The sequence below is a fragment of the Oreochromis niloticus genome, linkage group LG1 (assembly GCF_001858045.2).
Source record: "Oreochromis niloticus isolate F11D_XX linkage group LG1, O_niloticus_UMD_NMBU, whole genome shotgun sequence".
NCBI lineage: Eukaryota > Metazoa > Chordata > Actinopteri > Cichliformes > Cichlidae > Oreochromis > Oreochromis niloticus.
Window position 1 is genome coordinate 36,952,752 of NC_031965.2, and position 15,775 is coordinate 36,968,526.

The 15,775-nt window shown below is 42.0% G+C and overlaps 1 protein-coding gene across 3 annotated transcripts in view; it reads right to left on the reverse strand.

Moving 5' to 3' along the window:
• Positions 1–15,775, reverse strand: part of dpy19l3 (dpy-19 like C-mannosyltransferase 3) — an 89,065-nt gene that overhangs the window by 25,086 nt on the left and 48,204 nt on the right. For 2 of the 3 annotated variants that reach the window (XM_005447755.4, XM_025908207.1), the window contains 7 exons: positions 14,195–14,296; positions 13,908–13,981; positions 11,231–11,389; positions 8,329–8,460; positions 4,531–4,642; positions 2,833–2,889; positions 2,419–2,501 (listed from right to left, as the gene is read on the reverse strand). In XM_005447755.4, coding sequence (XP_005447812.1) covers positions 2,419–2,501; positions 2,833–2,889; positions 4,531–4,642; positions 8,329–8,460; positions 11,231–11,389; positions 13,908–13,981; positions 14,195–14,296 — 719 coding nt within the window. The remainder of the gene's footprint in view (positions 1–2,418; positions 2,502–2,832; positions 2,890–4,530; positions 4,643–8,328; positions 8,461–11,230; positions 11,390–13,907; positions 13,982–14,194; positions 14,297–15,775) is intronic. The other variant, XM_025908210.1, reaches the window with a different exon arrangement.

Below are 15,775 nucleotides of genomic sequence, written 5' to 3' on the forward strand. Positions count from 1 at the left end.
AGGTAACTCTAGGCAGCCCCTAATCCTCACCGCCTAATGGGATTAGCTCCGGAGGGAAGGGAACCCATGTCACACACACAAATACATTCAAAATCCAAACCTCTCCTCTGCTGTCTCACTATCCGTATCTCTCTCGTTCTCCTTGTGCCATTCCACTAAGTGTTTAATAGGATTATACCAAAATTGTCCATTTCTTAGAAATCACATCTGGTCCACTCGGTGTCATCGCACTGATGATGATAGGATGGAAATAAGAAGCCTTAAATTATCATTCACCGAGTCTATAAGTGAACTACAGGGAAAACCTATGTTAAGTCATTCTAAACTGGTTTTAAGATGGCAACGGGATTATCTGAGTGGACAAAAACTATAATTTAGCTTTTTCCTCACAGAGCCTGTAAACAAGAATTTTGCAGCATCCAAGTTTTGTGTGAGGGGGTCTGAGAGCATCCCCCTGTGAAAAACCAAACAGTTAAAAGCAGATTTATCGTGTGCATTTCCATGTTGAAGTCAAAAGAAAAACATAGTTTGGGTTTGGATTTTCAGTAGCAGACCAAGCAGGACAATAAAATGTACACTATTAGCCTTATGTGAAACTATTTAATGATCTTCATCCATCTTTTATTACTGTCACGGAGTGGCAGAAGCCCAAGCAGAGATTCCCAGACTTGCAGGCCTCTAGCTCTTCTATGAGGCATTCCCAAAGCAGCTGAACTGTCTCCAGTATGTCATGGAGCTGCCTTAAGGTCTCCTTCCAGTTAGAAGAGCTGAAACACCTCAGTGAGGAGATGTCTTTTGTTTCGATGTGGAGGAGCAGGGCTACTATCATGGTGACCCAAAAACTCTTTGGAGGTAAGTATGTGGCCACTGGTGACAGTAAGAATGTAAAAACACAAAAAGTGTCAAGTCCTCTTCACGCTCACCTCTTTCTCTGCCAAAAGAGATCACAATAGTGCAGACAACGTGCTAATGTGTCTTGTAAGTTGCCTTTTCCCTCCAGAAACTCGTATTCCCAGCAAACCAAACCGACTGGCTAACAACAGATCAGCTGTAGCTAACCAAGAGCTGGTTAATGCCTAAATTAACGACCTTTAAAGAAGCTGTTAACTTAAACGGAGGAACACAGTCTGCAAAACGTGCACACTCAACTGTGAATCCATACAAGACTACTGACATATCTGCACATAACATAAAAGAATGAACAGAATTCAAAGGCATTAACACTTTTAATTGGACTGCTTAGAGCAGCAGATGTGTGGAAGTGTTGAAAAAAATGTAAAATACAAAAATGTAAAGTGGGAACACTGACTAAGCCCTCCGCGCTCTCACAATGGCCGACAGGAAGGCAAACTTACAGAAAACCGAAGGCTTAAAAACAGCTGTAAACGTGGTTCTTGCAGTTTTCATTAGATTCCTTCAGCATGCCTATAAACACACCCACAGCCCTGATGTGAGCAACAAAAGAAAACACTTAAAGTTTTACAAAAAAGTTAATCACTTTGCTGTCATAATATTTGTATTAGCAGCCCCTCTGGAAAAACCATAAGTCGCTTATTCTAATTTATTCTAGAACGGAGACTCAAAATACATAAGTAGCATATCGTTCTTGTTATGTTACAATACCAGCGATAAGGATGAAAATAAAGAAGCACATGATCAGCTTCAGTTTGCACCACTACTGCATCCCATTTCATTCCTGACACTCCGCCGTAATGTTTCATTGTTTCTCGCTTCTTAATTTGAATGCCTAACGAGTCCAGCAGCACCGCGCAGTGTCTGACCAGCGTTCAGCCTCAGGTCTGCGAGAGAGCTGCAAACCCAGCTGATACCTACTGACCTTGCCAACAATCCCAGTTAAACCAACTTGTCTGTGCTGGTGTAAGTGGAACATAAATGGGAAATTTAACAGCAGAGAGCTGAGAGTTGTGTCTTTAGCCAGATGTTATAGTTGCACAGATGTAGGATATGCACTACGGGCGGCCAATCCAGCGCTGTACATCCAACCTGATGAGCAGAAAATGACAGGCGTGCACAGATGTGCAAACACACAGCAGCATCAGCGACAGTTCGGAGCATTTCCAAATCACAGCTCCATCTCTGATCCCATCAGGGTGATGCTCTTGATCGAAAGCCCAGCAACAGAGACCCTGAGGTGGGTTAGAGCTCTGCCAACAGCTGGGTCCTTTCCAGCACTCCCATGTCTTATTCATGGATATCCATCAGCTCTCATCACTCATCAGACAGACTCTCCGACAAACAAGCGCCGAGACACATGCATGCGTGCACACGGACACGCTCACACGCGGACTAATCAAGGACACGAAGCACAGTGAAACTTGATCTGCAGGAACAAGCGATTCAAATTTGCTTCAATATGATGTGTGCTCTGGATTTGTGAACGCGGGTGTATGCGCCTACCTAATCCAGGTCATGAGCTCCACGGTGTCTGGATCATAAAACTCCCTCAGTTCTGATAACTCCTCCATCAGCTTAGGCCAGAACTAAAGGGAAAAAAGACAAAGACAAGTGATGGAAAATTCAGTTTATGAAGCCCATAAGCAGAGTATCAAACCCACTGATATATCTTTGATAACATCTTATTGCTTCACTGAACATAACAGGGAATACGACAGCTATTTAGATTCCTCCAACAGTAAAATAAATAAAGGGGAAGCGATCGTTTTAGTATCCTGTTAGGCTCCAATTGCTTTTCATCATTTTCTTCTGTAACTTCCATTTAGCCCATTTTCTTTTCCTCATATCGTTCCATGCGGTTCCAGAAGTGAAACTCCAATAAAGGTATGAGCACAAACCACCAAGAAAATGGCCTACCTTGTAATACAGGAAACCGATCATCACAACAGGAACGACATATCTGACAAGCCTCAACTGCAAAATGACAGAAAGAAAACAACTTTAATGAAATGAAGGAAAATAATTGTATCAGAGGCAGAGGAAAGTAAAGAGTCACACAGAGATATACCAAAAATGAGCACGGAGTGAGATAACAGACAGACAGAGCAGCTTTGTTCCCGGCCATCATTTATCTGATTCCTGCTGCCGTCGTGTTGTGACCACACTGACACCTAGTGGCCTCACTGGCAATGCCGTCACACGCTCAGAGTGCAGGCTGTGGATTCAGCAGCATAATGGTTCACCTTCACATCAATTCAGGAAATCATAAAAGATAGAAAAATCTTTCAAGAGCGCCTCACAGTGAGCTTTAAAAGAGATCAATGTCACTCACACTGGAGGGTGGTGACAGGCATAATGTGCAGTGTTACTAGAACTGGGAATCAAACCTCAGTATGTTCAGAGACATGTTTAAGAACAAAGTACACACTTGAAATTTCTCTTAAACGACAGTTAGAAGTCGCTCAGTGACTGGAAAGCTGTTCAGTCCAATCGCCCGGCCAGAAACGATCTAGTCCGTCGTCTTTTTTTCCTGCTTGCTCGAAACTACTCTGATGAAGAGTATTTGAACTGGCTATGCTCTAGTGTGCTTATCCAGTGGCCAGCAGCACAGCACTGTGGTTACAGAGGACCTTTGGCACTGGGTAACAGCTAAAACAGCTCTTTACTCATCTGTGGAAGCGCGATATAACGCAGCGCTCCGAGCATGAGCACTTCCATCTAACAGGTCAAGAACATGTCGTCAGCCACGCACGTATGTAACCAAACAGTTAAACAGATCTAACAGACTCTGAGCTACATCAGCAACCAGTGGGAGTCACATTTACAGGTAACGACACCTAAACTGCACTGTGGGATCAACGTGGGACCGCAATCACTCTTAATGTGACACAGACCAGAGAAAAGCTACTGATCAGTGCAGTAAATGCGAGATTGTGCTCGACTTGGGTAGAACGAGCTGGTTAGATCCTGGATGTTTGGCAGTCGCTCACAAGACGAGCCTGAAGAGCCTGTTACCAACTGTATCCACACACAATATCTCCTCACGCACAAGCAAATACCTCACTCCCATGGGAAATTTGCATAATGTGTTTTAATTGGTCAGTGGCAACAGTGGCGCATTTGACTAAACATGATCCGATTGGTAGAAATTCACCTCTTCCTCAGCTCAGGGCAAGTGAAATCAGGCCATTTAATTACAGAGTGCATTTACAGTTTTAGTCACTGTTACGCTGGAATTTCCCAACATTTGGAATAAATATAGTTCTCCTTTTCATATTTTATGTTGTCTTTAGTTCACAAATGAATAATTTCTCCCATCTAAATGGAACAAGATCTGAGATTACTGAAGCCTGACTAGCCTGGAGGGTGATGCACATTTTGTTCTGCAATTGCAGATTAGGTTATTTACAGCTTAATGTTTGCATTTTACCTTTGATGACTGTATTTATGCTTCGGAAGACATAAAGTAGTGTAATTTGTGGAGATTATTGTAAACATTTCTTTCCCACAGAGTCTATTTCTCTACAAAAATCCAAAAGGCTGTGGAAAGATCCTACCACCCATCCTGCCTGCAGCACTCTCTTTGGAGCCAGAAGTGAAAACATGAGCGCGTACCAGAAGTTTCGTGTTGCAACGGAGAGCGCTGAGAAGCACGGTCCACAGCTCGGTCCCACACACACCGTAGGCTGCGACCGCACACATGTGGCCAGTCCATATATACTTCATTCTGGGCAGAAAGAGAAGGAGAAGCAATATCAAGCAGTGCTCGTGTCTCAACAGTCTTCCTTTTAGGAGAAAGAAGAAAGTGGATTCCAGCCTCCATGACACAGACAAATGATACAGCTTGGACTGGAGGATGTTCTCTCAGCACACACACAGAATTCAAACAAGACGACCAAACAGTCTGCAGTTTAGCGCACGAGTTAGTGAAACGGTTCCGCTGTGGTTGAGTTTGATTTGGTGCCAAAAACACTGCATTATTTTTAAGTTCTGATCCAAAGCACATGAAGTCTAAAGCAAAGAGTTCTAAACAAATGAGAAAAAGATTAAACAGAGAGCAGCGAGCAGAAGACGGAAGACGGGGAGAATGAAATGAGCTGAAAAATTGTTGACAGGTGCGGAGATGGAGCCATGCGAGGGGGAGGGAAGGGGGGAGGCATAAAGAAGTGCAGCCTCACTGAAATAAATCTCAATACTTTTTTAATGCAAAGGAGCCGTCTGACAGAAACAAATGGCTTTCTGCACTTTTGGCCTTTCTCTCTTAATCAGCATTTTAGAGAAAGTGCTGAAATCAAACGTGTCACTTTCTGCCCTACCTGACTCGCTGTGCTAAAAGCTTTCAGGATTTTTTTTCCTTTTGCTCCTTTTGTGGGAATTTAATCAGTACTTTAAATTACCAACTGTGACAGCAAAGCACTGTGTGAACTATAAGTGTTAAAAGTACTGCATAGCACATGCTTTTCCGAATCCTGCTCACCACATAAATTCAATTATTATCAACATTTCCATACACAAAGAATAACCCGGCTACCGGCAACGCTGCATTCAGACTCTTATTTAAATGAAGCTACTTATGTGAACCTATGAAACCCTCATAGCCAAGTTGCTATAAACAACATAAAAAAGAAACTGGAGTTTTCTGGTAACAGAGTAATTGCAGGTTTCTTTTACTACAGGGAGAGGAAGTAGTAATTCCACTGGTGAGCTCAATGGTTTTCCTGACACTCCTCACAAAGAGCCGAAAGTTAAAACACAATTATACTTTCCTAGTGATAAATTGTACATGTCAGCGTGTGTTTGCAGCCTGAAACGCGTTGGGGACGGAAAATTTACTAATGATGGTGGCGATGAAAACCACTTGACAATTACAAATAGACGACTGGAGTCAGGTCTGGGAGGCTTGTTGTGCTCGAGGTTATAGATGCGAAATGGGGAGAGAAAAAAAATCCAAGCCACAGGGTGTATTAGTCACATTGTCTGACGCTGCAGAGCTACTGATACGGCAAAAAGGGTTGTTGTTTTTTATAGAACCAAAAATTTAAAGCAAGGAGACAAAAATAGGTGACAAAAGGAATGTTCCATGTGAAATTAACCACTAATTAGCAGACAGAAATATCCAAACATGTTTGCTAACAGGACAGAAACAGCTGTGCAGGGACTGCTGACGATCAGGTATTTTACCTTCCTACAGAACATATTAATGAGTAAATAAATGGTCATGATAAACCCCACACGGGGTCTTTAGGAGCACCATATGCACACATTATAGAGGCTATAAATAACAAGTAAAAGCTAAAGTGAGTCATATCATGTTTTGATCTGAACTTCAAATGAAAACGTAGCAAAAACCATCTGTTTGACTTCATCATTAACCTATATTTGCATTTTATATATGATTAAAAGTCAGCCATGTTAGTTTGTGCAAAAGTAAACTGAAGGCAAATGTCTTTACTGAGAAGAAAACTTGTTCCAGGTACAAGAAGCATTCTGCTGGGAAATGAACTTTAGTGCTAGCACACAATATCCATGAATATAACAAGCAACAACTGACTGAACAACATCATCATGAATCACTGATATACCCACTGTAGCTCCTGATATTAATAATTTCACCTGATTAAGTGACCGTGGCTCAGGGGGTTGGGAAGCGTATCTACAACTGGAAGGTCGCCGGTTCGATCCCCGGGCTCTCTGTCCTGGTCGTTGTGTCCTTGGGCAAGACACTTTACCCTACTGCCTACTGGTGATGGCCAGAGGGGCCGATGGCGCGATATGGCAGCCTCGCCTCTGGCAGCTGTGGCTACAACAGTAGCTTGCCTCCACCAGTGTGTGAATGTGAGAGTGAAAGAATAGCGGCATTGTAAAGCGCTTTGGGTGCCTTGAAAAGCGCTATATGAAATCCAATCCATTATTATTATTATTATTAAACACACACAAACTGATAAAAGAAAAGCTGAATAAAAATGTTTGGTTATCCAAAAAATGACTTAAATAAGAACAAACTGTAAATGCCAACGAGAGCCTACACCAAACTGAAAACTGCGGTAGTCGGTGTCGAGGCCGATGCCGGTCAAACCAATGATATTTGGTGGTCACAGTTCTGATATTATGAGAGCAAATATCTCTAAAGCCAGCATGTCACAGCAGCAAAGGCTGCCAGCCAGGCAAGCCAAAACGTTCAGGAAATTACGAAGAAGAGGCTGAATATGAAAGTCGACCACAAGAAAGATGATGCCATTCGGCGGTAAAGTGAGGTGCCAGCGCTGGTGTCGGGCCTCTGAGTCTGGCACCTGCAAGCCGAGACACCCTCAGAGGTGTTGCTGCTCCACGGTGGGAACCTGCCAGTGGATTGTGTCATAATATTAACCAGAGAAACAGACCACTGCACGTCTGTGTGCCACCAGAAAACAGGAGAGGAAGAAGCAGCAAGGGAGGCTCTTAGTATCCGATTCTGAACATATGTACAAACAGCATTTGTACAAATATCGCACAAGAGCACAATAAATACTGTAAACAAATGTATCTCAAAGAAGAAGGTTTTTAAAGCCAGAGCACATGTAAACAGTATGGCTGCTATATCTTATCTTATTTCTGGAACCATTTCTCTCCGTCTTTCCAGAGAAAGGTTGCAACATGGTTGCCTGAGACACACACAGACTGCAAAAACAAACCAAACGAGCCTTCTTACTCTCACCGGCACATAAATAAATGTATACTTGAGCCACAGTGGAAAACTAAAAACTACAAGAAGGAGTTGAAAGCCAGTGAAAAATCCTTTTTGAAAAACCTGCTCGCTGAAATAGTATTGTGTACTTACAAGGCGAAATGAAATAAAAAGTTGTAAGTTATAACCTTTCTGAGCCACACAGCCGTGAGACAATTCTCTTCCCAACAGTGCCCTGCTCTGGACTTCTTTACAGCATAAACACAAGCTAAAACAGAAATAAAGTAACTTAAAATGAGCAACTTAACTGAAACTATTTACCTCATAAATAAGAAACTTTAATGATTCTTTTTTAAAAAAAAAACATAATTTATGGTAAGGGTAAAGATGGCAGACGGAGATTTGTTAGCCGTTTGTTTGCACCAGGTCTTCGTTAAAATTCTAAAGGGAGGTCAGAGTATTAATTATCAATTGTTCAGCTGTATCTACTCTTTTTGCGTCTGCTGTGAGTGGCACTGGATGGTGCTTGGCGCTGAGGGCTGATCAAGGCTAAAGCGGACCATTCAGACACTTTGTGAGAGGCGTTTAAGAGGCACTTGGATTTTAGCATCTGCTCGCGACTTTGCATAATCAACTCATCAAGAGGAAAAGTACATTTGGAGAGTCCCCGTCTCAGAATGCGACTACTTGGGGATGTCTGCGAGTTCAGGCATCTGCATGTAGATGATGCTAGAATTACGAGGTCTCACCTCATTGTGCTGAAAGCCAGGAGGCCGTAGAACAGCGTGTGCAGCAGATTGTAGGCCACATCTGGACGAAATGCCGCCACTTGCCCCTCTCCGGCTCCTTTCCTTTCCTCCGTCGAACCTCTGCTAGGCCTGCTGAGAAACCGAAAAACACAGCGAGACAAAAGACAACAGTGATACATAAAACATTACATCCAGACGCTCGAGACGAGAGGCAGAAGGGAAGGTGGGTGGAATTGATATTATTCAGATTTCAGTAGCTGTTATTCAGATTTCATTAGTAGTTTGAACACAAGTGGACACGCAATAATACACACACCCACGACCGTTTCTGTCTGCGGGAGTCGGCGCGCAGACAAACAGACAAAGGCTCGAGGGCATGATGTCACTCCCACGAATTGGCCTCCTGCACCGAATCAGACGGACACTGGCTTCCATTTGAATACAAATCCAATCTGGCTCTTCCTTCTACGTGAGCTGGGCTAAACTGGATTAAATTAATTCCTGAATTGGCAAATAGCCCTTTGTTCTATGAGGTTAGTATTCCAAGCCTCCAACGGCAGAGTGCGAGTTGATATGCTAATGTGATTAGTTCAATATGGCCCCTCACCTTGCACCACAGGCGCATGAGGCTTCAAGAGGCAGAGCGGCTTTGCAGAGCGTGAAGAAACAATGTGGAGCAGACACGGGGACTGTGACTACTACTACGACGACTGGGCTTCTGCCTCCTAATAAACATCTTGTCTCTTTTATTTTCTGAAGGAGCTGAAACCTTCTATTCATTTATACTTCACTAATGATATCTGCATATGAAAAAAGAATCTGTGGGCAAGGGAAAGAGTTTCGGTACTGGAAGCCTTCTGGTTTCCTTTGTAGTTTAATTTTAATGCATGAATGTATGACAAGCAAAAGAGAAACAGAGCTGATGAAATGCAACTCCAAAGCAATCGGCTCTGGTTTATTTTTGACTGATTTATCACTAGTTGCTGTAAAGAAATATTCATCAGAGGGTTCATAAAGTCTTTTTCTAGAAAACAGTTACCTGTTATCAGGGTACCTGCTAACTGCACCTTCTTCAAACTTTCCTGTTTGATAAAGTTTATAATTTAGTTAGAGCTGGATCAGCTGACCCCAAGCCATCCATTACTTAAGGCTCAGGCTGCTGGAGCAACCTCCAATAAAGCAGAGTACTTTGGAAAATATGCAAGGAAACCGTTCCTGCTGAAGGTGAAAACAACAAACGTGTTTCACTGCATGAGGCAAAAATACACCGTCAACTACAGGCGGCTAAGAAGGAGATACTAGCAGCTGGTGACGTGCGACCCAAACGTAAACAAATGAGCAAGGATCGCTGGAGCCGTCGCTAGCCGCAGACAGGAAGAACAAATGGATGGAAACTACTCTTGCACAGAGCTTTAGGCAGCTGGCCAAGATACAATGAACCAGATTCATTATGTGAAAATATTGTTGAGCTTAAGCTAGTTTAGTTGTTTTTTGTCCCGTCTGCCTCCACCCTTCCCCAACCAGCCATGGCAGATGGCTGCCTCTCCCTGAGCCTGTATCTGTCAGAGGTTTCTTCCTGTTAAAAGGGAGTTTTTCTTTCCCACTGTCACCAAGTGACAGTGTTTGTCATCTGATTGTTCTTTTTATTGTAGATTCTTTACCTTCAATATAAAGCGAGTTAAGGTGACTGCTGTTTTCTGACGTTATAACTAAAATTGAACTGAATTTGTTAATACTAAACTAAAGTGTTCAGCAGTAACTTTATACTTTTACATTACATTTCCAGGGAGGCTCTTCTATGACGCTCAGACCTATCCTAATGTGTCTCCTGTGCTAACGTCCGTCTAATTATTATCCTAATGATTCCTCTGGAGCTGAAGAGTGCTTTCAAACTCAGATAACTTATCTGTCTTCGTGAAGCTGGTCTGACAGAGACGGCCACTCTGCTCATCACTTTGCCGCTCACCCATACTGTGGACTGGATTTAACCCCCATCTCTTTTCTCCCAGGGTTGCTGTTCCGAGTTGCCAGAGATTCATTCCAGTGTTCATCCTGTTTTAACATTCCCTTTGAGAAACCTCCCTTTGTGACAATAAAACCTGTGAACTTTAAGCTGTTGTCTCTCAGGTCCTGCTTAAGAGTCCGTTTCATGGTTACACCTTTCATGGTCGTAGCACTGGGCTACTTTGTGCATACATTTGACTTGTGCTGCGTCACTACTATTGCACCACAATGCTGCTGCTGGTACCTTGGTGTAATTAGTAGCTTTGAATTAGCTAACGTTTCATCAATGACAGACGCTGACTGGAACAGAAAGACAGAAAATGGCCTTCATTTTCTGCCTTTATTTACTTATAAATGTTGCAGCCTGCAAAGGTCAATAAAACTCTGTTCAGTATGTTTTTTCTTTCATCGTCAGAAATACTGTTAGCACAAATTTGAATTATCATGATATAATTTGAAGCTATATCACCATCCTCTACTTTGAATGTGTCGTCCTCTCCTCCTCTGTCTACTCTGCTTGTTCTTTGTAGTTTCTCTTTCCCCTCAACCCCAACCAGACAGAGCGAGGCTCTGCTGGATATGTTTCTGTTAAAATAGAGTTCTTTCTTCCCTCTATCGCCAAGTGCTGCGGGGGGAACACGTCTTCGGTCTTCTCCATCTTATACTGTAGGGTCTTATCTTATATAAAGCACCTCGAGACGACAGCTGTTGTGAGCTGGTGCTATATATATATTTAAATAAAGTGAACCGACACAAAGTTTATAACCGATTGTAGTTACAAAATATTAATCTAATGTTGTTTTGCTTTGTGGGTTTTTTTTAATTTTGTGACGGATCAGAGTAAACTGGAGCTACTTCTTATATAATCCTCTCCACTTCCTGTTGAGTCATCACCTACCTCAGGTTGTGCAGTGCTGCCGCCACCAACATACCACAGAGCAGCAGCAGCGTGAGGACGTAGGGGTACAGCAGCAGGGTACTGGCCAGGCGCTCCAGTGTGTCCAGGGGAAGCAGGCCAAAGGCCTCCTCACACAGATACAAACTGGCATCAAAATCCCTGCAGGGGAGGCGAGAGGCGGTCATCTGTTTGTTTTTCACTGAGAATAAATAAACACTGCAACGTCGAGTTAAATGAAACCCGGTGAGGAGGAACCTATAAAAGTTTGGCGCAGATCCAAATTACACTCTTTAAAATTATGAAATAGGGCCATAAATTGGCCTTGACAGAGACTGAGACAGAGACTTTCTGAGGGCCCTTCAGTTACTGATGCAAACAGCATTTTACTGCTGCAGCTGGTCCAAGTGGAGCCTGTCATACGATAAGTCTGAGTGACTGTGAGACGATTGGATGGAGCAGGATGTTTTTTGGATTAAATCATTTCACTTTGAAATATTAGTTACTGAGTGACTTAAGACTGAATTATGTATTTTAATTTAAATAAAACAACTGTAATACATGTGAATAAACATATTTGCCTCTGAAATGTAGTAAAACAGAAGCAACAAACAATAATAATAATAAAATATATTAAACTTAGATGTGACTACCTGATCCACACAACAAACTCAGTTTTTTTCTACACGTGTGCAAAATGTGCATACTTCCCATTAATTTTTTTTTTACAGCGTTTAACTGAAATTATTGTTCCCTGGCAACTGTACATTATGCTCACATCAATATCAGTGATATCAAATGTAACACTATATATTTTTGCTATTTTTTAATAAGAGATCTTTTATCCATTAAAGTTGATTTCTTCTATTGCAATAACCCTCTCTTCTCTATACACAGTGTACATGTCCAGGACTTTTACTGTGAAAGGAACAGGAACTTTCCCTTTAAATCGAGTTCCTGAGTTTAAAAATGAAGCCGATGTGTAATGTAGTAAAAACTGTAGTTACTGTAATTGCCGCCTGTGTGTCCACCCCAATGGACCCTCATGTAAAAATGTGCATGCATTATTTCCTTAAACTGCATGTTTGCAGCCTGGCACAACAATGTTTTGGGCTCTATGAATACGTTTCCTTTTCATACCAACTCTGAGTGGGGGGGATTTTCTTCAGAGGGGGCGTGGCTACTTTAGCAGGCATCCTGATACAGGGAGCAAGGATTCTGTTAGGCCCCACTCAAGCGGACTTCCCCACACTTTTAATGCCTTTTGGGCATTTTCAGTGGGTTATCTGACTAATGTTAGACAATGAAGCTTGAAATTGCAAAACTCTTTTATCCTGTCTATAGCAGGGACACCAACTCCTTTAGTTCATACAATCTAGGAACAATAAGAACTCTGAAGCACTAAAAGAAATAAACCTTCAGGCTACTAAAATCCTCCAATCAAATCAGGATAAGTTAGTAATCCATGTTAAAAGACCCAATCAACAATCTGGAAACAACTTGTGCACTTAAAAAGGACAGTTGTAAAAATGTGCATGTATTGTATGTTTTTTAAGTTACTTTTAAATCACTATGGAAAAATAAACAACACGACCACTTCTTCCTGTTTTGGCTGCTCCCTTTAGGGGCCGCCACAGTGGATCATCTGCCTGCATCTCACCCTGCTCCTACCACCCTCTGCTGTCACTAAAAACCCTCTGTGTGTCCTCGTTCATGACATCCATGAACTTCCTTTAAGCTCCTCCTCTTTCCCTCATGTCTTCAGCATCATCTGTCTGGTATTTGCAGCATCCTTCCCCTCGACCAAAAAGGCTCCAAAAGAAGGCCAAAGAAGAAAAAAGAAAAGAAAAAAAAAAAACACTATGAGACTGCATCATCCTGGCATGCCTGTACAGTATAAACTTTTTTTTTAGGTCAATATTTTGTACGTTGGACTTTTGATATATGAAAGATACAACCTGACAAAATAAAAAAGAAAGAAATGACTCACTAAATAAACCTATATACCATTAAGTACATCAACATTATGCAAAAACGCAAGTGGGAATTCATAAAAACAACACTGATCAAATATGACATGAACTGATATTTTGGTTTTAATTTTACTCTTGGCAGTTAAAATCCTCCACATGCTGATAAACCACCACGAGGATAAATAACTAAACAGAGGTGATATAAACGCAAACGCGGTGCAAGACTCCAGGGATTAAAAAAAGAAACACTTGGAGAGACGAAATAAGTCAACGCAAGTGAGAGAAACAGGAACAGAGAGAGGCAGCGATAGAGTATGCACCGCATTTTCCACAGACTCCTGAATAATTGAAGCGCCAGTTGTGTAGCACCGAGTTGTGAGCTGTGTTATCTGCCACCCTGGAGCAGCCATCCAGTGGCTGAACTGTTCAAAGCACACACGCACGCACGCACGCACGCACGCACGCACTCACTATCTGATCAATGGGAGGTCTGCTAGTGTTACCTGGCCATCTATTATTCACACACCATAACACTCCAGGTGCTACAACACTGGTGCTTAGTGAATAATACAATCACTCTGGATCAAGTCAGGAGTTATATACCAGTGCACACAATACAGACTTTGTATATGCAGTATGCAATACTGTTTGGGAGCATGTGGTCAGGACTAGATCCATCATCTAGTGTTGTAAGCAGGTGTTCATACCTGGTGGGACCCAAAGCAAACTTTGACTTGGTGAATTTAAAGATGTGCTCGTCTGATCGGAGCTGGAGGGCTTTCTGTAAGCACACACGCAAAGAGAAGATCATCAGCTCAGGAATAAAGATCAGCATGTTAAACCAAGATTACTGACGAGGATAAGAAGGACGGAGTGTGTTGTGAAATAAGGGACAGATCACAAGATAATGAGCATATGATGAGAAAAAAAAGAAGAGGAAAATGGAAAGAAAGTGTATTAAAAGATGAGCGAGGGAAGAAAGAGAACACCACACCTTGGCCAGGTAGTTGATGGTGACAGTGAGGAGGAGAACCAGGGCACTGTGGAGAAGAACTTTGCCCAAACGAACCACCAGGCTTCCAGTCTTTACACCAGGCTACACACACACACAGAATAACAAGAGGTTAGTCAGTGCATCTGTTATGGTCTCACTGCAGTTTTCTACAATTAAAAAATGTAAGGAAAGCAGACACGTCTTTCCACACACACACACACACACACACACACACATATGCATCAGACCACTAACCCTCAAAAGCATGGGTCATTTCTCTGTAAATATCTAAGCACATGTTAAAATCATTAATCATACACAAATATGTTTTTATGCTTGTTATTTTTGCACATTTTGCAATCATTTATAGATGTCAGAAAAATGTCCTCTTTTTTCCCCCAATTTCTTTCATACTTTGCATTGCAGACTATTAGATTTCAGGTCTATATTGTCTCATCCTGCACACAGTCTGCTGCAACTTCTCACAGAGTGACCCCTACCAAACTCTAATTAGTCAGCACAGTAATTACTGATCGTGCTCAAATGCCCGTGGTTATTTACAACACGGATACTGCGCAGAGCACAGAGCACTCCACTGCTTCACAGATGGACATCTCAGTGTTTTTGTGGGAGTTTTTCCATCTGAAGCCATTCTGATGATTCTGGACACAAAATGTGAGAATCTATCAGCTTTTCCACTGAATTAGAAATAGTCTCACAGCACGCCTCTGAGATCTTCCGACTCTGTAAACTGGAGATTTGCCCTGGAATACTATTTGTGTGTTTCCGACAGTAGGGTTAGGCAGCTGAGGTGACTGTAGGGAAACTATCAGTCCTAACTTAACAACCTCTAATTGGATGTATTTTGCCAGTTGTGCTACTGAATGGCACTATTAGCATGTAGACTCATCTCATCATCAGTATGCCCAGGTGCATCTTTTTTGCAGACCTGCTGTCATCAAAACCATCCAACATCAAAGGTATGCATTTAAAGCTTAATCCAGGCATTAAATGAGAACACTGTCTGCCAAGGCTAAATCAACATTTGCAGAGGACAGAATACATGTTTCACAAACTAATATGCTTGAAGTTTCAAACCAGAAGTTGGATAAAATCATTATTTCATAAGTGACAAATAAATCTGAAGCAAATGCTGTGAAGGTTGGAGTAGTCCTCTGAGTAACAGCATCATTTTATGTAAAACCTGAAAATCAGCCAAGCCCCAGAGGGTATGAAATATAGGTTAATACTGCATTTAACAAGCTGTGTTCAACTGAGAGATTCTTAAAACTGTTGGAAAGGTGCAAGTCAATGCTTAAGTCTGAAATCTGATCAGCCTATCTCTAATAATCAGCTATGTACCACAGGCCTTCAAGCTGGCTGTAGTTAAACCTTTACTCAAAAAGCCATCTCTAGACCCAGCTGTCTTAGCTAATTATAGGCCAATCTCCAACCTTCCTTTCATATCAAAAATCCTTGAAAGAGTAGTTGTCAAACAGCTAACAGATCATCTGCAGAGGAATGGCTTATTTGAAGAGTTTCAGTCAGGTTTCAGAGCTCATCACAGCACAGAAACAGCTT